Raw genomic sequence first — 27,974 nt, 5'->3', positions numbered from 1 at the left:
GCCGGCAGCGACCCCGCGCCGCCACCCCCGCCCCGGCTGCCCTCGCCCCTCCAAGGCAGCCGGGGTGGGGGCGCTCCCCGGGCGGAGGGCGACCCACCAATCGCCGGGCGGACGGCTGGCCCCGCTGGGCGCGGATTGGCTCTCTGCGGCCGAGGTGGGCGGGCCGGGCGGGCGCAGCCGGGGCAGCCACATCTACCGGGCTGCGCTTTTCAAACGCCGACGGTGCGGGCGCGGCGGTTGGAGGGCGCGCGGGCCGTTGTGGCGACCGTTGGCCCGTGAGGGGCTTCTTGGGAGTCCGGCGGAGAGAGGTGAGGGTGCCGGAGCTGGGGTCGCAGCTCCGGGCTTCAGCTGCCGCGGATGAGAGCGGGCGGATCCGGTGGGGCGCTAGGTGGGCGGTGGGAGCGCGTGCCGCTTCCCCCACCCGGTGTCGGATCTTCGCCGGTGCGCGCCTCCCCGCCTCGGGGAGCGCTAGCGGCGGCACCCCCGGGCGCGGGCGTGCCTGTGAGGATCGTTGGGGCGTACCGCGGATACCCTGGGCCGAGTGCCGCCCTGACGCCGGCGGCCCGTCCCCGCCGGCTTTCGGCACGCTCGGGGGCGGGCAGCCCCCGCGGAGCTCTTTTTGCGGTAGCAACCGGGAGCAGGGCGGGGCGGAGGCGAAGGGAGCGCTTCGCGTCCTTCAGGTCTCTCCGGAGGGGGGTGGTCGGTCACGGGGCGGGCGGCTGGGGAAGTCCGGCCCGGGTGTGCGGCGAGGGGCCGAGAGCGCGGGATGCGGCTCCGCCGGTGCCCCTCCTCCAGGGGAGCCTGGGCTGACCGCGAGTGCTGTTCTGCGCCTCGCGGTCTAACGCTGCCTTAGCGTTGGCTGCGGCGTGGGGCGGGTCACCGCCGAAAGGCTAAAGCGCGGCCGAGGTGAGGAGGCGTGCGGGGGCGGCCCTCTGCCGCGGCCGGCGGTGAGCGGAGGGGGGCGCGGCCGGCCGCACAGGTCGCCGCGGGGCTCGCCGCTCCGCCGGCCCCGGCGGGGCGCCGGGTGCCCGCCAGCCGTCGCCGGCGAGGGAGGTGCGGGCCCTGCAGTGCCGGCTAGTGTCCTGGTGCTGCTCGTCAGTGGTCCTTCTGTGCTGAACGTCTTCCTAGCCCGGAGCAGGGCCTTGACTTTTTTGGGAGTAGTTAAACGAAGTGACCTTTTTTATCCGGTTAAAGATGGTTTAGTGGGAAGCTTTCTTTCTAATGGGAAGCTCGCAGATTTGAGATCCGTACTTCCAGTATCTGCTACTCAGGGCTTTTGGTGTGACGTGTAACAATGCAGGTATCCCTTTTAATTTTGGAAATAATTAATGTATTAGAAGTTGTGCCTTTTTCATAGCTAATTGGATATGAAGTTGCATCTCATTCTCCTGAATAGATTATGTGCCTGTTTGTGAGTTGCTGCCTGCTATGAATATCTTGTTTTCTGTGTTCTTGATGATACGAAACTAAAAAGAGGAGATGTGATGTCTTACCAGAGAACAAAGTTAGTTCAACATAAGACAAACGTTCTCCTTGTTATTCTTAAAGAGTCATTATTGATAGGGAGTGAAAGCTTACATAATAAATTTGATAATAGTAAGCTCTTAGGCAGTTAGGTCAATTGTCTAATATAAATAAATCTTTTTGTGCTGAAGTACTGCAGTAACAAGATAACTTTAACTGTTAAACCGTATTTAGTGAATACAGCTCTAAGGAGAGTCATGTAAAATTTCAGCCATCTGAATCAGTCTCTTAAATGATCAGCTGTGATTATAATCAGGGGAAAAAAGCAGTGCATGTTTGTTAGAAACAAGGTGATTGACAGACGTGTATGTTAGATTGTACTGTGACCCCTTGATAATTTTTTAAGAAGCTCTTTCATGCTTATCAAATGAAGCTTTGAAGATATTCTTAAACCGTGTAGCACTTTTTTTCCTGCGAAAGCGTGAATCGTGATTTAAATTCAAATAGTTCCAATAGGAATATCCATGTTCCAAAAACTGGTAATTTGAACAATGTTTGACAGATCCTGGATTATATTTTAATTGTAATTAGTTCAAGTGCTCCTCCAGAAGCCTCTGATAGTACACTTCTGTCGTTTGAAAACTGAAAGCGTATTTGTAAATTTAACTATATCTGAACTGTAATTTGCCTTTTGATTATTTTTTCCTTCACTACTAAAGGTAAACCTACTCTTTTAACTTAAAATAAACCATCAATTAAGACTTCTGTTATCCTTTAGTAACCTTTTTTTGCCTTGCTTTTACATTTCACCTGAAGAGATGCTTCAGGCCTATAAATGTAAATGCCAAAACCCAATATTTCTACTGTTTGGCTTTTTTTTCTTTTTAACAGTAGTAGAAATAATGTGGGTGTGTGTATCTTCATAATGTGCTGTTTTACTAGTTTATTAAGGCAATTTAATCAGGTTTACTGCATCATTTGGTTCTAAATGATCTGAACTTGCAAAGAGGATGTTGCCCATTCATGCTGCATTCTGACAATTAGTCAAGCATTAAAATGAAACTTGGATGAGCTATGAGTAAGTTTAATAAGAAATGTGAATCTTCCCACTGGAAAAAAAACATGGTTAGTTATTCCTGCTGTGTTGCAGACAACAAACAGGAAGGAGTTTTGGTTAAGTCCCCCAGGGATACCAGTTAAAAGTGTAAACTTAAGGGAGTTGCTGGAACTTACCCAGGATCCAAAGAAGAGTTAAAGCTTATTTTCAGAAGGCTTTAAAAAAAAAAAAAAAAAAGTAGATGTGATTAATAGTTAAGTAGTTATCAGCATTTTTACTAGAACTGAAGCTTATCCCTAATATCTTACGGATGTGATCCAGGAGGGAAAAGCCCAACTTATCTCAAATGTTAAAACTTTTAAATAAAAAACCCCAAGCCCTCTTTCAATTAATTTTCTTAGCATGTCTTGATTAGTATTCCTTTCAGCTTTTATTTTTATGGTGATTAAATATGTTGTTTTCAGGTCACTGCTGAACAAATGTAAGGCTATTCTAGTCTGATAGACCTAAACGTCTAGTATTTGTATACTTTCCTGTGCTGTAATTCTGGAACTTCCAAAACTCATAATTGGTTTGCTTTAATAGGTGACTGGTAGAAGAGAGAGACCTGTTCCTGACTATGTCAAGGAGAAAGTTGGAGAATAAAAGCCTTTCTGGCTTGTTAGCCACATCTCTGCAGACACAAATCAAGACAGACAATTTCCACAATTTTTATATGCTTGAATCAAAAGAGCTAGGAAGGTAAGAGTATTCCTATTTATTTTATTTTAGTAAGAGGAATTTCTGCTGCAGGAGAACTTGTGCAATGGTAGACCTTTTCTGGCAAACTTTTATGGTAGTAGATGAGGAACGAAGTACGCCTAACTCCTTCGCAATCCCCTTCTTTGCAGTATCCAACGGGTTCTCTAGGGACCAGGAGAAGGTACAGTGAGACATAAGTTGCCAGCCTTTTCCATGTCAGAGGGATTTAGCCTGTTTTCATAGTCATGTAGATCTGGGATTATGTTCCTTTTCTTCTATTTCCCCTGTCTAGTCACACATCACATTCCAGGTACATAAACTAAAGAAGAGATGACATAGGGTAATACTGCAAGACAAAGAATGGGGATTTTTGAGTTGGTTGTTCTTGTTGTTTGGTTGAGTTTGTTGAAGTCCAGAAAACAAAGACCTTTTTCTTTCCCCCTCCCACCCTCAAGCAGTTAGCCTAAGTTTCTAACAACCTGCTGTTTCAGGGTAGTTTTGTGGCCTGCTTCCCTTGCTCATGTTTGCAGCAGTAAAATAGGAAATTTAAAAAAAAATAATTAAAAAACCCTTGGCACTTATGATACTGTTTCAGACATCTGAATTAATTCTTTTTTGAAATCACTGCGTTAATTCATACCTTGAAAATATTCAGTGAACTGGGTACAAAGCCATGCAAACGTAATGCTCTGGTCATGTTTCCAAGCTCCTTGAACAGAAGTGGCATGGGTCAGTTTTACAGTTGTGCCTTGCTGTGCTACGTAGCGATCTTTTGCACCTGCAACTTGTTTTGTCAGCAAAGATGCTCTTCTACATGTGATTTTGTAAGCTCTTTGGCTTTCATTGTTCTCTTGGTTTGGTTTGGGTTTTTTCCTAGCATGTGCTTTATCTGGTACGCTTTTATAAAAGTGCACCTTGCGGCCCATGACATTCCTCTTTTCTTACCCCTTTGTCAGCTCTAGTTTTGAATTCTAGGCTTGACAGAAGTAATTTATATGCACCGTTCTCTAGAACTCCAGTATTCTTAACACGTTGGATTTTCAAATTGTACATACCTCTGAGATGATCTTAGCTAAAGCAAACAAAAGTATAGATTTTGTGTGGATTCCAAAACAGTCTTTAATACTTTCCGTACATGCAAAACCAGGCATAACAAAATAAGTGCCAAAATGCAAAGAAACAGAAGCATAGTGGTATGTTTTCCAAACATATAAACATACTTTTGACTTTTCCTGTCCTAACATTGTGTGCATTTTTATATTTTTTTATACGTAGGAAGTGTTTACAACACTTCCTAAGTGATGTAAAATCCGACTTTCTTTGTAGCTTCTCTAAAAGATTTAATATGCTTTTCTTTTCACTTGCAATTTTCTTCTTCCTCTTCAGGTTACTTAGTAAATGGTTCTTTTGTTCTTCTCTTCTTAAGCGTCCCAAGTCAGATTTCTTCCTCCCACACCTTTATCTTTTAGTCCTTTGGTATTTAAGACACTGACTCACTGAAGCAGGCAGGTTCTGTTTAGTGGGTTAAGTAGTTTTGTCCCCAGTGTGTGCATGGCTTGGCATGTTTTGAAGTACCTGAATTTCTGTGGTTCATAGCTTGGGATATGAAAACAACTCAAAATCAGTTCTTATCTTGTAAAACTGGGCTGTAAACTGTGATGGTTAAGCCGTTGCTTTGCAGGCAGCAAGGAGTGGGAACCACTTTGCTTGCTTCGGTGCAGCACTTCAGATGTGACTTTTCTTGCATTTCTGGAGAAATTCCACTGCTCTAAAACAATTTTTGTCTTAATAATTTTGTCTTAATAATTGGCATACTACAAATACAGTATAAACAAGTGGAAATTCCTACATCATCAATCTGGAGATACCACTGACCCTTCAAAGCTGTTACACCCGCAGCAACTAGAAGGAAGATGTGCAAAAACTATCAGGGAAGATCTTGCTGTTCTCATGAAACTGAAACAGTTCCCCTTTTCGATTTCAGAGAAACTTTTGTGGTTGACAAGGTGATGTGATGTTAAAATGAGAATGTAAACTGTGGGGGAGAGTATCTTAAACTTCGGTATATTACAAAATTTAGCTCAATAACTTAAAATGCTCTGCAGTAATAGGCTGGTTTAACAATTGGGGAAGGACTTGGCCATTTCAGGCTTACAAATAGTTGCTAAAATGAAAAGTGTGCAAGTATCAAACTGTAAATAACTTTTGCCTCTTTAATTTTTCTTTTGAGTTTTGTACTAGTACTTTTCTAAATGTAGTGCTTTAAAAAAAAGGACAAAGAAATCCTACAACTAATTGATGTTGAAATAAATGATGCAGAGAAGCTGTTTTGTTGATTTCTGAATAAGTGATAGCAGTATGATTAATGGTCAATTTTACATGTTTAATAATTCAGCCAGATTTGTACAAACTGTACTTAACATGGCTATTTGCAAATGGAAACCTGATTTTTTCATGAGATGCTCGTACATTTTTTGATGAAATACTGAAGTCTAAATTTTTTCAAAAATCCTCAGACATGCCTTGTTTTGTTTTGTTGGGGTTTTTTAAGAGATGTTCCTTTTAGGCATTGGGTTTTTTGCACCAGAAGAAAGGCAAAGCCTGCAGGGCAACATAAGTCTTTTCTACAAAAGAAGCTAATTTAGTTCAAAAAGCACAGCTCAGATAGCTCGTACTGGGCTTCTTCATTAAGTTTGTTCTTAGTATGCTGTGGTAACAAAAAACATGCATGGAAAGGCGTTGGTTTTTTTTTTTCGAAGACGTAAGTGTAGATCTCATTCTTTGTACACGGTTTTATAACTGTTTTTAGAACTTTACACTATTTTAGCCCTTCAAGTTGGTTTGTGTGGGGTTTTTTTAAACAATGTTTCTTGTATCATTTGAAAACACTTCGCAAATATGCAACTAGCCATTTCTGGGAATGCAAAACTTGTGATTATAAAACTTTGTTTTTTCAGGAGTTTATAACTTGGCTTAAAAAACTGCATTTTTTCCCCTAATTTTTTAAAAGGTCAGCTTGGTGTTTTAACTACAGTATGTGGTTTTCTTTTAAAAACATTTCTTTGCCAAAATACATTTTTCTTTCCATACCTAAACAGTTGGCTAGGAAATAAAGCAACACACTTTGTCTAACTGTAATTGAGAGAGAGAATGCTAAGTAGTTGGGTGTTTTTCTGTTAAGATGTTTTTAAACATTTTGCAGATACCTGGTGTTTTGGGTTTTTTTAGCAGTACTACATAATTTGTGGAGGGAAATTCTCTTTATGAATCTAAAATTTTCTGTACTGAAGACCTTCCCCCCCTACCCCAGCATACAAATATGCTTTATATTCTGTGTTCATTCTCTACATTTCACAGGGTTTTGCTTTGTTTATTACTTTATCCTGTAGGAGCTATAATGGGGTTGAGTTTTTTAATACAATATTGCCAACCTGAACAAAGCCCTGAGCAGCTTGGTAGCATCTTGTAGCTGGCCCTGCTTTAAACAGAATGTTTTGCTAGAGACCTCCAGAAGTCTCTTCCAACCCAAGTTATTCTATGACTCTGTTATCTTACAGTGAGAATGTCCATGTAACCCGATACTCCGATTTAATATTTAGCTAGTCTGCATAAAGGGAATTGTATTTGGTCTTGCCAAAGGTTCATCTAGCTTAGTATCCTTTTTCCTACAGTGGCTGAAAGTGAATGTTCGGGTAATAGTGTAAGAACAGGCCAAATGTGGCATTCCCCTGGTAATTTTTTTTTTAGTTTCCAATCATTTGCTGTGCCTTTTTATTTCTAATGGCAATTTACATACTACTTATGTCTTTAGGTCTTAATGTTTTCCCTTTTATTTTGTAGAGGAAGATGTGCTGTGGTTAGAAAATGTATAGCTAAATCCACAGGCCAAGAGTATGCAGCTAAATTTTTGAAGAAAAGAAGAAGAGGCCAAGACTGCAAAGCAGAGATTCTTCACGAAATTGCTGTGCTTGAATTAATGAAATCTAATCCTCGCATAGTTAATCTCCATGAAGTCTATGAAACAGCAAATGAAATCATTTTAGTGTTGGAATAGTAAGTATGCCTTCATCAGATGTTCCACATTTGTAGTTACAAATCTCTCTATAAGCTAGTTTTTGCATGAGTTGCCTGAACACCCAGAAGAATTACAACAGTACACTATATGCATTATGCTAATATTTCATTATGATATACTTCATAAGCTCTTAGGGACTTTTTTGGTATGATTTATTCTCATGTAAATACAAGAGTCGAATCAGTTGGTGTTAATTTGAATCTTTGATTTTGTACATGTGTTTTGTTACGCCCACAGATAATGAGTTATGTCAAACAATATGGAATAAGACATAAACCAAAATACACTAAAACTTACAGTAGTTCTGTACTCAATTTTAAAAAAACAGACTGCAAGATTTTTATAATTTTTTTACAAAAAGCTATCAAAAAATAAAAAGAGATTCTTCTTGCTGCATAATTCAGTTTCATAGACAATTTCACTCAATTTCAAACTGAAATATTTTTGTGCCTTTATCTCTGGAGGGTAATTTTTAATTTGAGCAGGTTATTTCTTCTGCTAGTTGGATTTTTGTAAGAAAAGCTCTGATCAATTTTCAGGTCAGGCTAACCTAATATAAAACCTGAATACAAACTTTAGGGCGTTTGTTTTGGGGTTTTTTTCCCCCTCTTAAAGAATCTTTCTTGCAAGCTGATCAGAGAGAATATTCTTGAATCCCATAGTAAGTGCATAGTGCTTTGATGCATCTTAAATCATATAAAATAAAAAAAAAAATAATAGCAGCCACTGATACCAAGTACACAGATTTCAGAGAAGCTGAGCTCATCCATGTTCTGTGAGCTTCAGCCACCGCTTGATCCTTTCTGGTGACTGAAAACTTGCAATTCCTTTGCGGGTTCTGAGCTTCTAAATTTGCTGTTGTTTTTTTTTAAACTGCTTGGCTTTCGAAGCTGTTTCCTCCACAATTCCCATATCTTTTTAGATGTCCCTGTGGCTTCTCATTAGCTCTGAAAACAACTCTAATTTGGGAATTCAGTTTGAATTTGAATTATCTGTATGTGTAAAGTTTTGTTTGGAATATAAAGAACAAAAAAGCAGTTTGTGAAATTAATTCAGAATCTCTAAGATTGAAGTTTCATGTACAAAGTATTTGAAGAGCTGTTAATGGTGGTCTGCATGCACCATGATAAATTCCTTCAAATTTTCCAAAGAATGTAGCTAGATAATCTTTAAAAAAAAAAAAAAAAAAGCTTTTTTCCTGGAACTGGATTATCTGTAACATACTATTTCATGTTCTGAGAAGGCTAAAATATTAAATAATGTAGAAGTAAAGACAAAATCCAGATGACAAGTTTTGAACTTCTTATCAAGAACAAGTGCAAGCTCACATAAAAGCCATACTGATTTTCTGGCTTCTGTTTCAGCTCAGCTAACTCTGTCTTGCTTATTAAAGCTCTGTAATGAAGCAACTTCCTCATACTACATTAGTGTTAATGGTGTACCTTGTGTTCAGAAGTCTTGCAGTAAGTGTTCCTAGTTCTATTGGGATAAGCAGAGGGCTGAACACGCTTTTAAATTGTGTCCTTCTGTAGCAGAATACACAGATAATTGTTTGTTTATTTCTCTGAAGCAGTACTTCAAAAGAATTGCAAGAAATTAATCTCTTATAAAATAGTTGATAGGCATTTCCTATTTAGCTGTATTTTTCTTCCTACATATGTATGGTCCTCACTGTTGTTGGATTGTATTGGTGGCATTCTTTGGAAGATGTAGTAGTAAGAATCAGTTAGTGTAAGCGCACATTTTGTAAATAAAGGAGAGAAATGGTTGCTAGTTCTTAATAAGGCCATCTTTGTAGAGGGAATTACTAAAGATATGAATACTTTTTTCAAAAGCCCCACAACGGAGGTTGTTACTGTTCTCATCTGAGGGTCAAAGGTAATTGGAGGAATCCGGTTATTCAGAGAGAAACATGGCAGCTGTACTAACTCATTTTACAGCTGTACCAGGCAGCTGTACTAATTTTCAAATCTATCTAGTTTTGCTCCTTGAAGAACTAAGCTCTACAGAGTCAGATCAAGGGTCTGTCTAATCTGTTGCTGTTTCCAGCAGTGGCTATAGGGAGTTGCTATTTAGGAAGAGCTAAGGAGTGTAGGAGCCTGTCCACTCTCTTTGCACTGTTGCAGCAACCAGAGGTATTGTACCAAGGGTACCTCTCCGCCTGTTCCTTTTAGTATCTGTTTATGGACCTGTAGTCTGCGAATCTGTTTTGTCCTTTTTTGAACCTGGTGATACAGTCTACTTCGATGGTAGTAAATTCCGGATGTTCATTACTTGTTGTGTGAAGAAATACTTTGTTTTACCTGTTTTAAACTAATCAGCTAGTTTCATCAGGTGCCTCCTAGTTCTCATACTGTGGGGTTTGGTGAATAACAGTTCTTTGTTCATCTGTAAACCAGCTTGAGTGTTTTTGTAAGCCACATTCATAGACTTCCCCACAATCTTCTATCCAAACTGAATGGTTTCTCTTTGGTTTCTTGTAAAGCAGCTGTCTCCTCTTACTTGCTCTTCTCTGTATCTTCACTGATCTTACGTGCTTCTTGAAGATACAGAAACAAGAATTACATGCTATGGTTTTATGCTGAGCATCATTTTGCTGCATTTTGTTCCCAGTAGCCCTCCTGATGATAGCCATGTATGTTGGCTTTTGTTTTGACTGCTCTGCACATCAGTCCATTTATTTCAAAGAGCTGTCAATCAAAATTTCCTGAGCTGTACCTGCCAGTTCAAAGTTTGGCCTTGTGTAGGATTTTATTAGGTTATTTTTCTGAAGATATCTTACATTTATGTATGGTACAGGTCATCTGGTGCTCTTTTACTTGCTTTCTCAGTTGATGTTGAACTTGCTTGTTAATGTCTTCCTTGAACTGGGGAGCCAAAAACAGGATGCTGCGTTGTAGCTGTGGTCTAGGGTGCTGGGTAGAGTCACTTGCTCAGCCTGCTGGCTGTGCTTCCGTTGTTACAGCCTGAAGTGCTGCTCACCTTCTTTGCTGCATTCAGCTCGCTGTCTGTGAGGACTCCCAAATCCTTTTCAGCAGAGCTGTTCAGCTCTTTACCCATCCAGGTGTCCACCCATCCAGACCATAATGTAGTAATTTGGATACAAGAATACTGTGGGAGACAGTGTTGAAAACCTAGTTTAAGTTTAAGTAAATGACATCCACTGCTCTTCCCCTCATCTACGTTTTGTTGTAACAGCAGCTGGGGGAGGTATTACTGGCACCTCGAATAGCTCCAGCAGGTTAGTGACTGTGTTTATCCATGTTGTCCATTATCTAACTTTTTTTTAGACGCTGTCATTTTGCTAATGATGAAATTCAGGCTTACTGATCTGTAGTTTTGAGGTAGCTGTTTATCCTTAAGAGAGAGAAACTTCAGGCAGTTAGAGCAGGCTGAATAATGATTTCAAATCCAGCACGAAAGGAAACAGCTGACGCTGTGGCAAAGTGTAGAAGTGTAACTAATAAACCACATGCAACATGGTTATTTCCATGCTTCCTTTATGCTGTACTAATAGTAGGGTTTTCTGTAAGTAAACAACAGCCTTTTTCTAAGGAAAATGTATTTGAGATGCTGTGTGAAAACGTGAACCTTGTCAATCTCATCTTTGTTGTTAGTGTGGAAATGGTCGATGTGAAAGTGACAGAGCTGAGTCCTTGTATTTCTGAATATTCTGTGTCTACTAGACTTCTGGAAGATACTGCTCACTAACTGACTAGGCAACTGTATATTTAATCATCAGCAGAATGGTAGATTTTCTTCCTGGTACCTCTCTGATTTTTAGTCTTCTATCAGAATGGCAGGACCTAGGATGGCAAGTATGCAGTTTCCTCCCACTCTAGAAATACTCTTCAGTAGCTCTAGCTGTTCATTGCATTGTAGTTCTTGCGTTTATACCACAGCCGCCTCATGTAAAAAAAGATAATTTTTACTCCCAAATTCAGAGTATAGGAATACTGCTGGGCATTCTTAATTTTAATTATTTATGGAACTGGTCTAATGGAAGAAATCTTAGATTTGACTTGAAGAGAAGGGAAGGATAATAGAACTCATCTTCCTGAAGGCATCTTCACACTCGCTTACAGGAAAGCATGCTTGAGGGTACCAAAGCATTATGAGGTTGTCAGCCACAAAGTTCTGTTTCACTGTCTCAACTGCTGTTGCCAGCTATGAGGAAAGAAAAAGCATCATCAGATTTTTTTTTCTTTTCGAAGTGCTTATATGATGTGTCTTGGCATAAGCGTGTGGTTTTTTTTTAAAAAAAAAAAAGGGAAAAAATAGTAATAACAATATTCACAGCCTCTCTGAGAATATGAATATATATTATGTAAATAGGTACTATGTATAAACTTTTTCCTCACTTAAGCTTGAAAATTCAAACTTAATACATAAGTGTTCTCGAATGTGTTTCAGTGCTGCTGGAGGAGAAATATTTGACTTGTGTGTCCCAGATCTGGATGACAGAATTGGTGAAAGGGATATTGTAAGACTTATAAGACAAATACTTGAAGGACTTTGCTGCTTGCACGAAAACAATATTGTTCATCTTGATTTAAAGGTGAGGCTGCAGCAGACTTTTTGTTTTAGTACCTTATCTTGAATTTAGTATTATGATAATCAAAGTCATTTGTTAAATACATAACAAAAATGAAGAGAAAAAGATTAGGTATTTGAGATTAAATAATTTTTAAAAATAAAATTTAGCAATAAGCATTGCATAATAGAAGCTGAAATGTCATTTACTACATTGGGATTTTTTGTGGCTTGTATTTTATTAATTGAGAATTAAATCTTTTCTATTCTAGCCTCAAAATATTTTGCTCAGCAGTGTCAATCCTCTTGGTGATGTAAAAATTGTAGATTTTGGTATGTCTCGGAAGCTTGAGAATTGTAGTGAACTGCGCCAGATCATGGGAACAACAGAGTATCTAGGTATGGAAGAGTTGCTTGCACAATTTCTGATATGTGGTTTTGAGAAAACAGAAACAGTTCATGTAATGCACATCAATTTATCAGTCATTACTGGAGAAAGAACATCTGGTCAAGGCAACGTGTTTTAAGCTGCTCTTTTTTTAGTGTAGTCAACAAATATTTGCACCCAAAAAAATCCCCAAATTATACCAATAGGTGCACCTTTGATTTCATGCTATAATATTTGCTGTGATGCAGCTTGTTAAATCAACAAGAAATTTTGGCTGTTGTATTTCAACTCTAATCACGAGAATTTAACATTAGCATGCAAAAAGAAATGTTCTTTGAATTAGGAATGCCTTTTAGTATGATGATTTAATGAGATTAAAATATTCCTTGGAAAGGGAAAGATTGCCATTAACACTTGCTCCTCTCTGAGGAGCAGGATTCCTTAATGATTTGCCTACACTAAATCTTAAGAGTGCTTCCTTCTGTAGTGAATAATTTGCTATCTAGCATATGTTAACAGCCACTGATCCTAAAATTGGCTTGGTTATCTGACTTTGCAGTGCTAACATGCTGAAGGCTTTATGCATTCCCCTTAGAAACCTATATACTTGAAAATGTCTTAGAAGAATCTTTCATGTGCGTGCATCTGATTAGAAAATATCTTGGGACTTGGATAGAACAGACTTTAGGCCATATAGTGCCATTTTAGCGTGAACCAATTAAGCATCGGTGTGTCTAATCAAACAGAAATAACTCTTTTCCACCCTTGTGCCTTGAAAATAATAAACTTGGTTATTGAAACTGCATGTTTAATCTCATAATAATGATTGGCAAAAAATCTGCCAGAAATGTTGTGTATGATGCAAGGCCACTTGAATAATATATCTATTAAAGTGTTTTTCTCTTTCCCATCTCTTTCTCTAGCTCCAGAAATCTTAAACTACGATCCTATTACCACAGCTACAGATATGTGGTAGGTTGTATAGGTTAATTCATTTTATTGAGGTAGTCGTGACCACTTAACAATCTAGAGGCCAGATCCAGACTCTGATGCAGTTTTATCTGGCTTCCAAGAATACCCTTCCGTCGGTAGTCTGACCAAAAGAGGGAGAGTTGGGAGTGGAAGGACCCCTCGGGATATAACTTGGGGCTTACAGGAGTTACTGTATGTGGGTATATTGCACACCTAGTAGGGAATGCAGGTGGCGTCTGGGCACGCAGAGTATAGGTATTTGTTCTAAGGGAATGATAACAATGATTGGATAGCAATCTTTAGGTAGTAGTTACTGTTGGATGACATGCTTCAGTTATTAACTACTCTTGGACACTCCTCCCTCTCCACTTTCATATCATTAAATAATTTTATTATACAAATGATAAGAAGTATTCTTTGTACTTCTTATCTTGAGAGTATTATCTACAGAATGAGCCATTAAAAATGAGACAAGTATCTTAAACTGATCCACAACTTTATTAAGTATACCTTTGTAGCCTGTTAATTTCATGAGCTATGTTAGTGTATGGGCTAGCTTTGAGAAGTTTCCTTAAAAACATAAAATACTTATATGCTTTTCTTGAGCATCTAAATAATTAAAATTCAGTTTTAAAAGTTGCTGTGATCTAATTACTCCTTTGAAATTCTCAACTCATAATAGTAATTAAATCTATTTGTGAATGGTTTTTAACCACTTATTATTTGCCTGCTTTTGTGGGAAGACATAAAACCAAACTATTGGTGCTCTATTCAGAATGACAAACAGAGCAGCTGCATGTTTCTCCACTGTAATGAGTACTAAAGTTTGATATATCAGATCACAAAACCATTTTCATTATGCATCAAGAAACCTTCTAAGATTTATAATAAATCACGTGATGTGTGGTACTCATGTTCTTAGGGGAAAACATCTCAGCAAGAGGATATTGTAACACAACTCAGATGTCAATTGTACAGGAAGGTTGACTAAATTTCAGTCTTTGAAACTTCATCCAGAATTGTAGTGAAAGATGGGTTTTTATTTACATGCAAATTAGAAAGTCTATCTTTTTGCAGTTATATCATCCAGAATTGCCATATATCCAAGAGTGGGCTTTGTAAAAGTGATATATTTGCTTTTCCTAACAATCTCAATGGGAAGAAAAGCGTATATTGAAAGTAAGCAATTTTTAAAAATCTCTTCATTGAGATATATGCATAGCTGTCCTTGTGTGTGCGTGTGTATACATGCTTGAATCACATAAAACTGACATGTCACATGATGTTTCTAATTCTCTGAGTGCAGCATACATCAGGAAGTTTGATCTGCAGCACAATAAATATGGGAGGTATATTGTTTAGGTGTGCTAGTAGGATTATACATTGTGTTTTTATCTCAGGAACATAGGTGTAATTTCATACATGCTGCTGACACAAGAATCTCCATTTGTGGGAGCTGATAATCAAGAAACTTACCTTAATATATCTCAAGTTAATGTGGATTACTCAGAAGAGACATTTTCGTCGGTTTCACAGCCTGCCAAAGACTTCATTCAAAAACTTCTCACAAAAAATCCGGAGTAAGTAACAAACCCCTTCAGGCAAGAATTTTATCCTTTATGTTTATGGAGCACTTAGAAAACCTAAATGTTAATTTGGGAGCTTAATACCACTGATATGATCAGTCAGACATTTCACAATGCATTGGTATTATCAGCTGGATATTTAAAAGTGTAGGTTTATGCTTTTCCATAATGTAGGAAAAGGATCTTTGGTTCACTGGCTATTACTGTAGTCAGGCTTGTGCTTTTGAGTTTTGTACTTTGTAATTTGCATTTCTTTATGTTTTCATTCAGAGGACAGATTATTAACAAATCTGATGAAATATATTGTAGAAAGGTCACATTCTTGTCTATAATTTAACCTTTTATTGCACAGTTTGGAGAGACAAAATGCAATCTTTCTGATGCAGTTCGTTCTTGTTTCCTGACTTATCTTTAATGTATCTTTCTACTTTAAAACATTTTTATATAAAGACTTGGCAGTCTTCTGACTAGGCATATATTCTTCAGAAATATATAGTGTTTTGCCATGTTCAGTCTTTTTAAAAAAAACTTTCTCAATCAAAAGTACAAACTACTTGTTTGTAAGGCGCACTTCCATAACTTTGCATTCTTTGGGAATTCAGACTAATCAAGGCCTTTCAAAGTAGCTGAATTTTGAGAAGATAGTCTTTGAGAGTTAGAGATTAACTGTGCTTGCACTTCCTGTGTAGCGTTAAATCTGGATATTTTTTAACTGTTGCACCAGCAAATGCAGTTAAAAAACAACAAAAAACCACAACAACAAAAAACAAAACCCCAAACCCACCACCCTGAAAGGTATATATGGGGAAATAATATTTAATAAAGTCAGCTTGTCATGTTCTAGTAGGCATGATCAGGTATTATCAGTTATAGTGCTAGGTATTGTCATTTGTGGTGAGACAGTAGTCCCTGCAGCAAGCAAGAGTGACCCTGTTTGGTTGAGAAAGAGGTGGTTTTTTTGATCAGAGGGGACAATGGGAGATGATATCCATTAAGTGCCTAGTTGGATGAAATAAGGACTCCATATAAACTCATGTCTGAACAGTCCTTTCTATTTTAGCATCTCACACAGAGGGTTTGTCAATCTCTGGAATAAATCACAAAAACCATAGTATCATGAGGAAAGCAGTTATCAAGAGCCTGCTTTGATAAATGTTAAAGTGGAGCTGCAGGATGTTTCACATTCTGTCACAGTTACTACTCTACTTGCTTTCTTGCTTCTGGGCATCTCAAAGTCTTCATTATATCCTCAATAACTTTTTTTTTTTCCCATTCTAATTCTTGGTGACTATAACTTCTTGAATCTTAAGAGGAAAAATCTGTCCTCGGATAGTCAACTGTGTAAAGTTACCGTTCTCTGACTGAAAAATAATCACGTGTTCTGGTAGAATTAAGGACAAGTAGTGGGCTCTATTGCATTTCCAGCAAGTTCTATGGAACTTAACAATGCAGAACATGATGAAAACTAGTAGCCTTTGTGGTGGTGCATTTCCCCCCGTGACGCTACTATACTAGGTTATCCAAAGGAACAATTTTGTAAGTCTGTGGTTGTTTGGTAGTAACTACATTTTAGCAGGTTTTACACCAGATGAGTTGGAAGAATAAAACACTGCAAAATGTCAGATAGAGTTGATGACATCATGTTATTTGGCCCTCCTTGAAAACCTAATGACTGAATATTCATTAGCCTCCCTATTTACAATGGTATGTATAAAACATAGGACTTCAAAAGCATAAGCACGTCCATATATATATATATATATATATATACACACAATGTTGAAAACTTTCCAAGGGGCTATGAATACTGGCTGAGAAATACCTGTTCCTTGTTCTGATGAAAAGCTTAGCAGTTCTGACATTCAGCAGTAGGGGAAGCTCAAATAAAATGTAGATGCATGTTGCTAAATACTTAACCTTAACTATGGTAGGGTCAGATGTGTTTTGTAGCAGCCATGGTAGTGGTGGAAAAACAGTGATACTAACTCTGTAGCATCAGTTCTGCTTAAGATTTCTTTTTTTACATTTTTAGTATTTCTGAAATTAACTTAAGTAACTTTACCCGTTTCTCTTTCAAAGGGAAAGACCCACAGCAGAGGCCTGTCTTTCTCATTTGTGGTTGCAGCAAGGGGAGTTCATACTCCTGTGTAGCCCTGAAGAAACCTGTTGCTCTTCTCTGATGCCAGGACACACATCAAAATGCACAGAAGAGCGAAATGTAAAATCCAATTGTAATGGTACCTCTAGCAATAAGGAAGATAAAGAAAACATTCCAGAGGACAGCAGTACAGTCTCCAAACGTTTCCGTTTTGATGATTCATTGCAATATCCCCAAGACTTCATGACAGACTTTGTATGTTAATGTGTAATATAGACTTTTATAAAATGACTTTAGCATAATCTATTCCAGTGGTGAATATAAGATTATGGCTTGCCAATTCAAGCAGCATTGGCATACTGGAAATGCACTTTGATTCTTTTATGCTGGTGCTTCCTTTTCTATCCATTGCTGGCAATGGATTTAACTCCTGAGAAATTGGGGTGGCTGCACCAGTAAAATTAATTATTTTTTTTAAGAAGATGTAATTAAATATTTTTGCACTTTTCAAGTTTTAGTCTAAAAATTATGCCAGAGTGAACAAACTAAAACCCAAAAATGAGTTTGTTTAAACTCAAGCTTTGCCAAATAGTGGTTGAATACATGCACACTTTTATGACTAGCCTTAATAAGAAATTGGTCTAAGCAGGGAAACTGAATCTAGCTGACTTACTGAGCTTACTTGTGACCATTCTCATAGCTTTAAATGGAAGCTAAAGTTGGTATGTTTTGGGAATATGATACATCTGTTGGGGCCATTTGGAAAACTGCTTTCTCTGTAGGATCATTAGTAGTTAAGGAAATGTTTCTGCCTTACAGATCTGGTCCATTTAGGAATTATAATGCATACTCTGGTTTTCCTGTGTTGGAAATTATCTCTGCGATGCTTGAATAGAAAACTGGTAGGTTGTCAGTCCTTGTGCTAGTGGTCCTTTGCTTCTTATCAGCAAGTTACATTTGAAGAGGATGAGGGTCCCATGCTGATGTGAATATTTGATAAGCTTGTTAGTTTGCTTTCAGAAAAGCTCTGAAATAGTTTCGTCTACCTGTACGGACCTATTCCTCATCTTAAAAACCCAACCAAACAAAAAACCCAGAAAAACAAACCAAAAACAAACCAACAAAACCACCCCACCCCCCACCCCCACCCCCCAACAAAACAGAAAGCATCTTTAGAGTTAAAAGTAGTAAGTGGAAAAAAAATGGAAATAACCATTTTTTTGCCAGTGAAGCTGCAATTAAAAGCTTTTCATTGTGCCCCTCTAATGTAGAAGTGCAGTGCATCTTTCTGTCAATTATTGTTATCCATAATAATTTTGCTTCATGCCTGCTCTGAGAAATGGACTGCAGTGTGTTAGTATTTAAAGACAAGCTACTTAATAGTTGTTTCAAGCCTTTAAATTTGGGTTGTTTAGTGGGGTTTTTTAAGTTATATCCCTTACACTTCCTGTTTCTAGGCTCTGAGGAAATAAGGTCTATGTCAAGTTTTGACTTAGAGCAAATACCAATCATGCCTTAACAGCCTGAAACTAATACTGACAAGATAAAATCCTAATCGTAACACTGAGGCTGGAAGTCTTTTTGTGTAGGGAATGTATTAAAACTCTTATAAATATTTTGAAAGTGAATGGCACTTTAAAATACTTTTGGGATTTTCCACTCCTCAGAGCTTAGACTTAATTGTCTTTGATTTGGATTTGTTTTGTTTTGTATAATAAAATACCACAATCTGATAATCTTCTTCAAATGTGCCTGTGGACTTGTCAATAGTTAGGGAGATTGAGGTTTTGGAACAACATAAGATTGAGAGGTGAACATAATGAGTGGTAAAAGGTTGTATTTTATCTATCTTCACAAAGAAGAAACAGGGTTTTTTACAAGTGGATTTAAATGTATCACCAAAATGGATGGGGGAATTCAGGACTGTTGTCTTTGTTTTGGGTGACTCTGATGTTGACAAGTGAAAAGTCAACTGAGGTGTAAGGCACGTAAGATTATCTTTCAGCTTATGTTTGTCAGAAGAAGTCAAAGTTTTCCAAGACTTAATCTCATTGAAATGAAGTAATGGATATATTCAACATGTATGAAGCTCAGATGCCTAGGTATAAATGAACCACGCTGAGTCTCCTCTATGTATTAATTCTCATGTAACTTTTTTCAGTGATACTGATAATACATATAATTACAAAATGACTTTGCTGGAGGCAGTTGTTGGGTTGTGTTCAGGTACCTTATACCTTTACTTTTCAAAGTCCTTGGCTTTTCCCAGTTGGAGTCTTATCTAACCTTTTGGGTTTTTTCCCACCAGCATAGAGTCCAATTTGAACTGGGTAAATTAAAAATAGAAACTATTTTATATATACTTAGAAGTTAAAGTTCACTTAAGATAAAGAAGAAAATGTCAAAAAGCTGTAACAGATAAAGGTAGAAAAGAATGTTTATAAAATCATTACATTTTAAAATTCTGCAAAAATATTACTGAACTGAAATTACAACTGGGAAGCTTGTGAAAGTCTTTTTATATTAGTATTCTATTTTTAACATCTGGAAAATAAAGGTGAAAGCATATGCCAGCACTTTATGACAAAGTTGTTATTCTTTAAGGTTTTTATCATGGTATCTGATGTTTACATTTCTTATACTTTTGGAGCTAACTTATCTTTAAATTTAGATGAATGAAAATTTGTCTTATCCAAGGAAGTTAAGTTTTGAAGACTTTATTTGTACTTTATATAAACTTAGAATATACCTTGAATCAGATTTTATTTGGATCAGTGTGTTTGATTTATTTAAAAATACTATTGTGCATGCGTAACTTCAATTGAATGTAAATACATACATTGTAGACAATTGTTAGCCCGTCTTGCTTCCTGCCATGTTACTGGGAATTAGCAAGTGTAAATGAGTGATGAGTAACATTTTAAGATGACTGAAGTCATATTTCTATGCAGTTCATGACCTTTTTATATTAAAAAAAATAAATAAAACTTTGCCTTTTTTCAAAACTTCTGTGTTTTCATTTTTTCACAGAAACAGACAATGGTTGAGGTTGGAAGGGACCTCTGGAAGTCATGTTGTGCAACGCCCCTGCTCAAGCAGGGCCACCTAGACCTTGTTGGTCAGGAACATGTCCAGATGGCTTTTGAGTATCTCCAAGGAAGGAGACTCCACCTTTCTGGGCAACCTGTTCCAATGCTCAGTCACACTCAGTGTGAAAAACGTATTTCCTTAGTGTGCTGGTTTTGGCTTGGCTAGAGTTAATTTTCTTCGTAGTAGCTAGGATGGGGCTGTGTTTTGGATTTGTGCTGAAAACAGTGTTGATAACAGGGATGTTTTAGTTACTGCTGAGCAGTAACCCCACCAGTGAGGAGACTGGGGGGGAGGGGGGGGGGGGGGGGGGGGCACAAGAAGTTGGGAGGGGACATGGCTAGGACAGCTGACCCCAACTGACCAGAGGGTTATCCCAGACCATATGGCATCATGCTCAGCATATAAAGCTGGGGGAAGAAGGAGGAAGGGGAGGGATGTTTGGAGTGATGGTGTTTGTTTTCCCGAGTAACTGTTATGTGTGATGGAGCCCTGCTTTCCTAGAGATGGCTGAACACCTGCCTGCCCATGGGAAGTGGTGAATGAATTCCTTGTTTTGCTTTGCTTGTGTGTGTGACTTTTGCTTTACCTATTAAACTGTCTTTATCTCAACCCACAAATTTTCTCACTTTTCCAATTCTCTATCCTGCTCTGGGGGGAGTGAGTGAGTGGCTGTGTGGGGCTTAGTTGCCAGCTGGGGTTAAACCACAACACATGTCCAGATGGAACCTCCTGTGTTTCAGTTTGTGCCCATTCCCTCTTGTCCTGTCACTGGGCACCACTGGCAAGAGCCTGGCTCCATCTTCTTTGCACCTTCCCTTCAGATATTTATGTATGTTGATAAGATCCCCCTGAGCTGCCTTCTCTCAGCTAAACAATCCCAGCTATCTCAGCCTTTCCTCATAGGAGAGATGCTCCAATCCTTTCATCATCTTTGTGGCCTTTTGTTGGATGCTCAGGTATGTCTGTCTCTCATGTGCTGAGAAGCCCAGAACTGGACACAGTACTCCTGCGCTTAGTAGAAGGGAAGGATCACCTCCACCAGCCTGCTGGTGATACTTTGTCCAATGCAGCCCATGATACCGTGAGTCTTCTTTGTGGCAAGGGCATGCTGCTGGGTCACGTTCAACTCTGTGTCCACCAGGACCCCAGGTCCTTTTCTGCAAAAGGCGTTTTCCGGCTGGGTGGCCCCAGTATGCATCAGTGTATGGGATTGTTCCTCCACAGGTGCAGAGCTTTGCACTTCTTCATGAGGTTCCTGTCAGCCTGTTTTTCCAGCCTGCAGAGGTCTCTCTGGTTGGCAGCATGGCCCTCTGGTGTATCAGTCACTCCTCCCAGTTTTGTGAACTGCAGCATTGCTGAGGGTATGCTCTGCCCCCTCCTCCAGGTCGTTAATGAGGATGTTAAACAGGACTGGGTCCAGTGTTGACCCCTGGGGTACACTGCTTGTTACTGGCCTCTATCTAGACTTTGTTCCACTGATCACCGCTCCCTGGGCCTGGCCATTCAGCCAGTTTTCAGTCCACCTCACTGTCTGCTCATCCAGCCCATACATCAAGGGTTTGTCTGTGAGGATCTTATGGGCCACAGTGTCAAAGTCCAGGTAGGCAGTATCTGCTGCTCTGCCCTCATTTACTGGCCAGTGATTTCACCACAGAACTTTATCAAGTTGCTCAAGCATGACTTCCCCTTGGTGAATCCATGCTGACTGCTCTTGATGAATCATGAACTTACCAGCTAACTTCCTTGAACTCTTTATGTGCCTGGGGTTTTTTATACATAAAAAGTTTGTGTTCCTATATGTAATGGTCTAGTTATGTCTTGCGGTATTTACTGAGGTGCTACCTTTTATGTTAAGTTCTAATGGCCTTTGCTGAATGACTGTGTAAAGAAACTCAAATGGAATGTTTGTTATACATATTAGCCTCCTAGGGCACTAACTGTACATTTGTTTCATTTTCAAGTAGATGGCTGAATTTAAAAAAAAAACAAAACAAAACAAAAAACCCACAACCAAACCATTTTCCTTTAGAAAAGGAATTACACTCAAAAGAGATGGTAACCCCTTGCGGCCTGGATAATGTTTCCTACAAAGGCACATTTCATTGACGAAATGAAAGCTTTCTCATTGTTAGAAATGCACAAATGGGCTTTATTTTTAGTGAAAGAAATAGTGTATTCATGTGCTTGGTTTGGTGTTGCTTGCAGCATTAAGTTCAGAAATTATCTGAATATTTACATTTTCTGCACTGAAGGTTCTTATCAGGAGGAATGCTGCCTGTTTTTTCTTTTTTTTAATTCTTTTACAGACATTAGAAAGTTCGCTATTCTGTTTAACACTAGTAGTGATTTGAGACAGCTTGAAATTTCTGTCTTTTTAAAAGGCCTGCTAAGGATGGAGACATGTTGGAAAAATGCATTGTCTAGATAACAGCTGACCATCTTCTTACCAGGACAGTTGTGCTTGTACTCTTGCCAAGTAAGGTAAGTTATGCTTCGAAAAATATATTGTAAAATTGGGGCAAGATAAAAGCATGCAATTAATGTGTGTTTGTTTCAGAAACCAATCATCTTGTGCCTTAAGAATCTGGCAGCTGACAGACTTGAAAATACTGCTTGGCCCACTCAGCATTGTAGAAATGAGCAAGATACAGAATGAATCAGAAAGTCTACCAAATTAACGGTAACATTACAAAGCTGAGTTGATGAGTCACCTACCAGTGCATGAGAGTATAAGGAAATTTCTTAATTAAAAGCAGGTACCTGAATTATGACATAAAAATTCTTATTTGTTTAGCCGGTGTAGTGTTAGCCCTAATAAATAAAGGCTAGACTATTACATAATGTATTTAAAGAATCAATCATTTCATGTGACAGTGCTAGTTTTTGTTGCTTTCACAACACAACAGGAAGATAAAGGATTGGTTTTGACCCAGTAACACCTGTGACAAAACTGTTGCCTTCCAGTGAAATGAAGACTTCGCCTTTGAGAAGAGTATGAACAGAGGCTTCCTATGACAGGCACATTTGCATCCAGAGTCAGTAAGTCAGCATATCTACACCGACCACAAAGTATTCGTGTTTCCTTTAGTGTTGTGATAGTCTTGATAGTAAATAAGGACTCCTTTTTTTTTTTTTTTTTTTTTAAATGGGCACTGGTAGATGCTCAAGCTCATTCTAGTCTTCTTCCAGAGTGGCTGTGAAGATGAAATAGGCATACAAGTTCTGGCCTGTAACTTGCTTTGTTTCTGTTGGCACAGATGAACCCAGATTTCTTCACCATCTTTAAAAATCTTTAGCGTGTTCCAGTAACTGTAGGACTGTGTTGTACATCTGTGCTATTACTATGGTGGCTATTCTAAAACAATTTGTGAAGTGATCTTTCCCTGATGGTCAGTAGTTCCGTTGTGATGTGAGCAGAAGACTTATCTGACTAAACACATGCTTCTTATAGCGTAGCGCGTTTCTGAGAATGATTTTTACAAACAATATTTAAATAGTTATCACTCTTCTTTTAGGGAAGAAAATATTATTTTACTCCTGTCTTTAGTTTGATTTTCATGCATTAATTATTCCATACTCAAGAGATATGCATAACAAGACCTGACTTAATAAAGTTCATAAAGTTAAAAAAAAAAAAATATCTTTTTCAAATAGGGGGAAATTTTCTAGTATTTCATAGGAATTACTTCTTACTTACAAAACCAGTACTTATATTTGTGCTTCCATATTGTTAGTCTAGGTATGGCAAAAATAAGGTATACAAGGAAAACATGTAGACCTATTTTTTAAAAAAATTTTGCACTGAAAAATGCATGCTTTTTTTCCCCACTGAAAACTTGCCTAAAGTGTAATGTCTCACCATCATGGTGAGTTGAAGTGTTAAATGCATTATGTCTTTGAAATTATTATTGTGTCTGATTGCATTTTAAGTACTGTCCATAACTCGAGTCCTGCCTGTGAACATAACAGATAAGTACCAGCTCTTGACTTAAACCACTTAAACTTGAATTTTGATGACTAAAACTTTCCTGTTACAAAAATCATTATGAATTATCAATTGTTATTGATTTCCCCACTATTAGAAGCCTCTATGAGAAAGCTTTGTTTGCCTCATTAAAGATCTTTACAATGTGAGATCGATTACTTGTTTTATGTACGACTATAATGAGTCCACAAAGGGTAAATGTGGGAGAACTTAAAAATATATATATGCATATATTTTTAATTAAAAAAATAGAGACAAAAGAGATTTTAGACAGAGTACAAGAAAAAGCATTATGTGGGAATAAGTTCCAGTATGTGCACTTAGGGTTCGGTTGAGATTGGCATAACCGCTGGAGTGATTTAGGAATAAAACTTTGAGACACAAGCTGTAGGCATTTCAGAAGCTGTAATTCCATTGCGTTCAAACATCTTGTTCCATTTTCATGCTAGTTAATGTTTTTCAGTCTGTCATCTGAAACCTCTGGGGAAGAAAAACCCCTTCCTGAAATTATTTTTAAAGCAATACCCAAATCTGAGAATTTTAATTTTTGTACACAAAATTTATTGTACTTTCAAACATTATTTATTTGCTCTAATCAAAACATACAAAGCATGCCAGTAAGTACTTTGGTTAAAAATCAAAGGATCACTTTTTTTCACATTAAAAACAGAACATTTGGTCAGTAAAATGCTTCACTGTACATAGTATTTTGGCTTAAGTTTTGTTAATTCCATGGAGTAAACCATATTGTTATCTACTGTTTGATACTTTTGCATTTGTCTGAATGGAGAAAGAAATGTATTCTTGATTACCGGCACTCCAGAATTTAACTGAGTCATCAAGGCGGAATAAAGACCCCATGTCGCTGAATCTTGCAGAAGATGAGAACTTCATGATAAAAATGATACCTACGGTCTTTTTTCCTTCCTGTATTTAGTTTTACTGCGTCACTGATCCTTTTTTGTTGCACTGATGCTCCAATCTTTGCTAAACCTTTTCTTAAATAACAGTTATGGACTGCATGATACTGAATGTCTATGTTCTGTTGACTTGGCTGGTAATGTTTTTTTTTTTGTCTGCTCTATTTTTTTAATTGCTTTTAGTTCAGTTCTAAAACAGATGCTGAGGAGCACTTAATATTTGTGTGTGCTCCCTTCTTCTCTTCATCCTTTCACCATTTTATTCTTTTGATCTTATTTTTATCTCTGAAGTTAGATTTAGATTGTTTTGTTAGGTAGGGGATTTCAGATGAAGTGAGATGTTAACGAAACAAAGGAAGACAAAAACCTGAATTTTAAACCATTTTATTTTTTTTTTCTGTTGTGTCCTCCTGTGGCCTTGGAAATGCTGATTAAAATCAGCTGGTATTGCATTTATGTAAAAAAATTGTGTTTAACTGGTCACTGCAGGAAAAGAATGAAATGTGGGAAAAAGGGGAAAAGAATAAACAGCAACATAGCAGTTCTTAGTTCTCTGTAAGAAGAAAGTTTGTATGATAATGAAAAATACTTATATACACAAGAATTGATTTCCTCTATAATGTTCCTCCTGTTAGCAACCTAACCTTGTCTTTCCTCCTCTGAAGAGTACAAGCAGGTGTGCTATTTCTGGTTTCCTAATCGGATACTGAAAAAACAAAATGTCGCTTTGTAGCAAAGGGAATGCAACCCCCAACAGTATATGGCATGGCGATGTGTGCTGAACATACTACTGCCTTCTGTAGATATAGTTTCTAATAGTTGAATGATTCAGTATTAAAGAGAAATAGCAAGGATTTCCCTTTGAATGTCTTCCAGCTAGACTGTTATATATTATAGCCAGTACAGCGTACAGGTTGTTTGAATCTCCCTAAGATATGTTGAGTATGAGTGTATTTCTCATTTCAAAATCAAACCCAGGCTTTGGTACTGTTTTAGAAAATGCACTGGGAATTCCAAGTGATGTTGAATTTTCTACAGCTGGACAAAGCAAAAATACCCTACTGCTTCTTTGCCTGTGGTGTTTTAACAAAGGGGCTTTTACATTTAAAACTCGATATATAGACTCTTATAACACTTCTTGTACAGTTCACAAGGTTGGTCACAGGCCTGAATCAGTGCTCATTCATAGGGATTTTCCAGCAGGCTAACTCCACTGTAAACTGTTGTGCTACCTTTTATGTGTTGCTGTGAAAACATAACAAACCCTCTCATTTAAAATCCACAAACTACCTAACATGGCAACAGCTGTTTCAGATCCCACTGAAATCCAAATCTGGTCACAGTAAAGCGTTAGAAGTCACACCAACCATACCAGTAGTTTATTTAGATTGGTCAAAGCATCAGATTCATAATGCAGGGAACACCCATTGACTACCATTGAAAAGAAAAGAGAATTCTATTTATATTTTCTCGTGTTCTTTTAATTTGCCGAGGGGGCGGGCGGGGCAGGTTGTTTGAATCCTACGTCTGTTGTGCACAAGATGGGCTGGTGCATGATGTGGCACCTGAAAAGTCTTTGGTTGCTGTTGTGGTTTGGGCACTCCAGTTCAGTCGTTGGAGCTTATTAATGATTTTGCAAGCACAGCTGAGGTCTTTTGCATGTTCAGTTGGAGCACACCTCTGGCTGCTTTGCCTGAAGACAGGCACCTGCATTCACTTGCTGAGACACATCAGTCAATTTAAAAGGCAAGAAGAAATACCTGCCCACACAGCGGCGAACGGCACGTGCTCCTCAAAGCAATTTTAACTATCCTTGTTTTCCTGAAACTGGGAGGCCTCAAAATGGTATCAAGCGTTTCCTACCGGAAGGCAATCTCAGTGAAATAACAGCAAAGCTGAAATTCAGCTGGCCGTAGCTGCAAAGGTATCGCCGCAGCTTAAATACAAACATCACAGGCTGCCGTTCATCAGCTCGTAAATTGCACGTCTCCAGTCAGCAGCGCCTGAGCAGGTAGCCTTGCTGAAACTTCGGCGTCCTTCACCAGGTGCAGCTGCGGCTTTGCTGGCTCACGGGACGGCGGGCAGCCAGCTGTTCCTTGGCCTCAAGTTCCGGGCGTTTCTCCCTCGTCCTGCCCTGCAGCGGAGTCTGGGGGAGGCCTCCGCAAGGCCGCAGCTTTTCTGCCGCTCAGAGAACGCGTTACGAGCCGGCAGACCGGCGGAGCAGCTGCCCCGCGCCGTGCCGCCTTCGGCTGCCGCCGGCCGGCGGCGACGCCTCTCCCCCGCGCCGAGCCGCTCCTCGGCGCCCGCCCCCGCCCGTTGGGATTCGCTGTGCGCGCGGCCAGGGGCGGTGGCGGCCAACGGCCGCGCTCGCGCTCGGTGCTGCTAGGTTACGGCGTCCTCCCGAGGCGGCAACGCAGACATGGGCAGCGAGCAGGTACTGGGGTCTGAGGGGGAGCGGCGGGAGCCCCGAGGCCGAGGTCTGCCCGCCCGCTCCGCCTCCTTCAGCCCGGAACCCACAGCGTCTGCCCCGGCTCTGGCAGGCGGGGGCTGGGCGTCCCGTGGTGGCCCCCGCCTTGGTTTGGGGAGGGGGGGAGGAGGGGCTGTGGGGCAGGACTGGGTGCCGGGGAGCAGAGGAGAGAAGAGGGGTGCCTGGGCAGCGCAGGCTGTTCGCGGGGCAGAGAGCGGAACGCTCGGGTGCACCTGGCTACCGGGGGGGGGGGGGGGGGGGTTGCTTCTGATCTGAAAAGTGTTGGTTTTCTTGTAAACCTTAAATAACGAGCTTGAATTAAGCTCCTGAGGTCACGGTTTTTGTCCTTGACTCTTAAATGCTTGCGCTCTGTAAGCGGAGACCTGGTGAGGCAGCCGTGTTTGCCGAGAAAGGCTTTAGTACACTCACTGTCCCATTAGTTGCAGGCTGGTTGTGACCGATATCCTCCAGAAAAAGTAAACTGTGCTGTGAACTCCTTAAATCTGGTTTTTAGAAGCAATGTAGTTCTTGCAGCGGCCTAGATTTCCTTTAATTACTTTCGCAGTGCAAATTTAAACAGACCTTTTTGACTTGGGCT

At 39.4% G+C, this 27,974-nt stretch overlaps 2 protein-coding genes across 3 annotated transcripts in view; both read left to right on the top strand.

Moving 5' to 3' along the window:
* The window catches only part of LOC126053268 (splicing factor 3B subunit 1), a 647,576-nt gene that overhangs the window by 491,572 nt on the left and 128,030 nt on the right, over positions 1-27,974 (top strand). The window lies entirely within an intron of this gene.
* STK17B (serine/threonine kinase 17b) lies at positions 193-18,066 on the top strand. 2 transcript variants are annotated; one of them, XM_049799908.1, is made up of 8 exons: positions 193-308; positions 3,107-3,262; positions 7,103-7,315; positions 11,751-11,895; positions 12,143-12,269; positions 13,182-13,230; positions 14,631-14,810; positions 16,896-18,066. In XM_049799908.1, exons 2-8 carry the CDS (start codon positions 3,141-3,143, stop codon positions 17,176-17,178), a joined length of 1,119 nt encoding a protein of 372 aa, XP_049655865.1. In that variant the 5' UTR covers positions 193-308; positions 3,107-3,140; the 3' UTR covers positions 17,179-18,066. The 2 variants fall into 2 exon arrangements, with proteins under 2 accessions (XP_049655865.1, XP_049655958.1); XM_049800001.1 differs by lacking the exon at positions 193-308 and adding an exon at positions 1,168-1,300.

Source organism: Accipiter gentilis, chromosome 1 (assembly GCF_929443795.1).
Source record: "Accipiter gentilis chromosome 1, bAccGen1.1, whole genome shotgun sequence".
NCBI lineage: Eukaryota > Metazoa > Chordata > Aves > Accipitriformes > Accipitridae > Astur > Astur gentilis.
The sequence above is the reverse complement of the archived record's forward strand: the minus strand, read 5'-3'. Positions and strand labels throughout refer to the sequence as shown.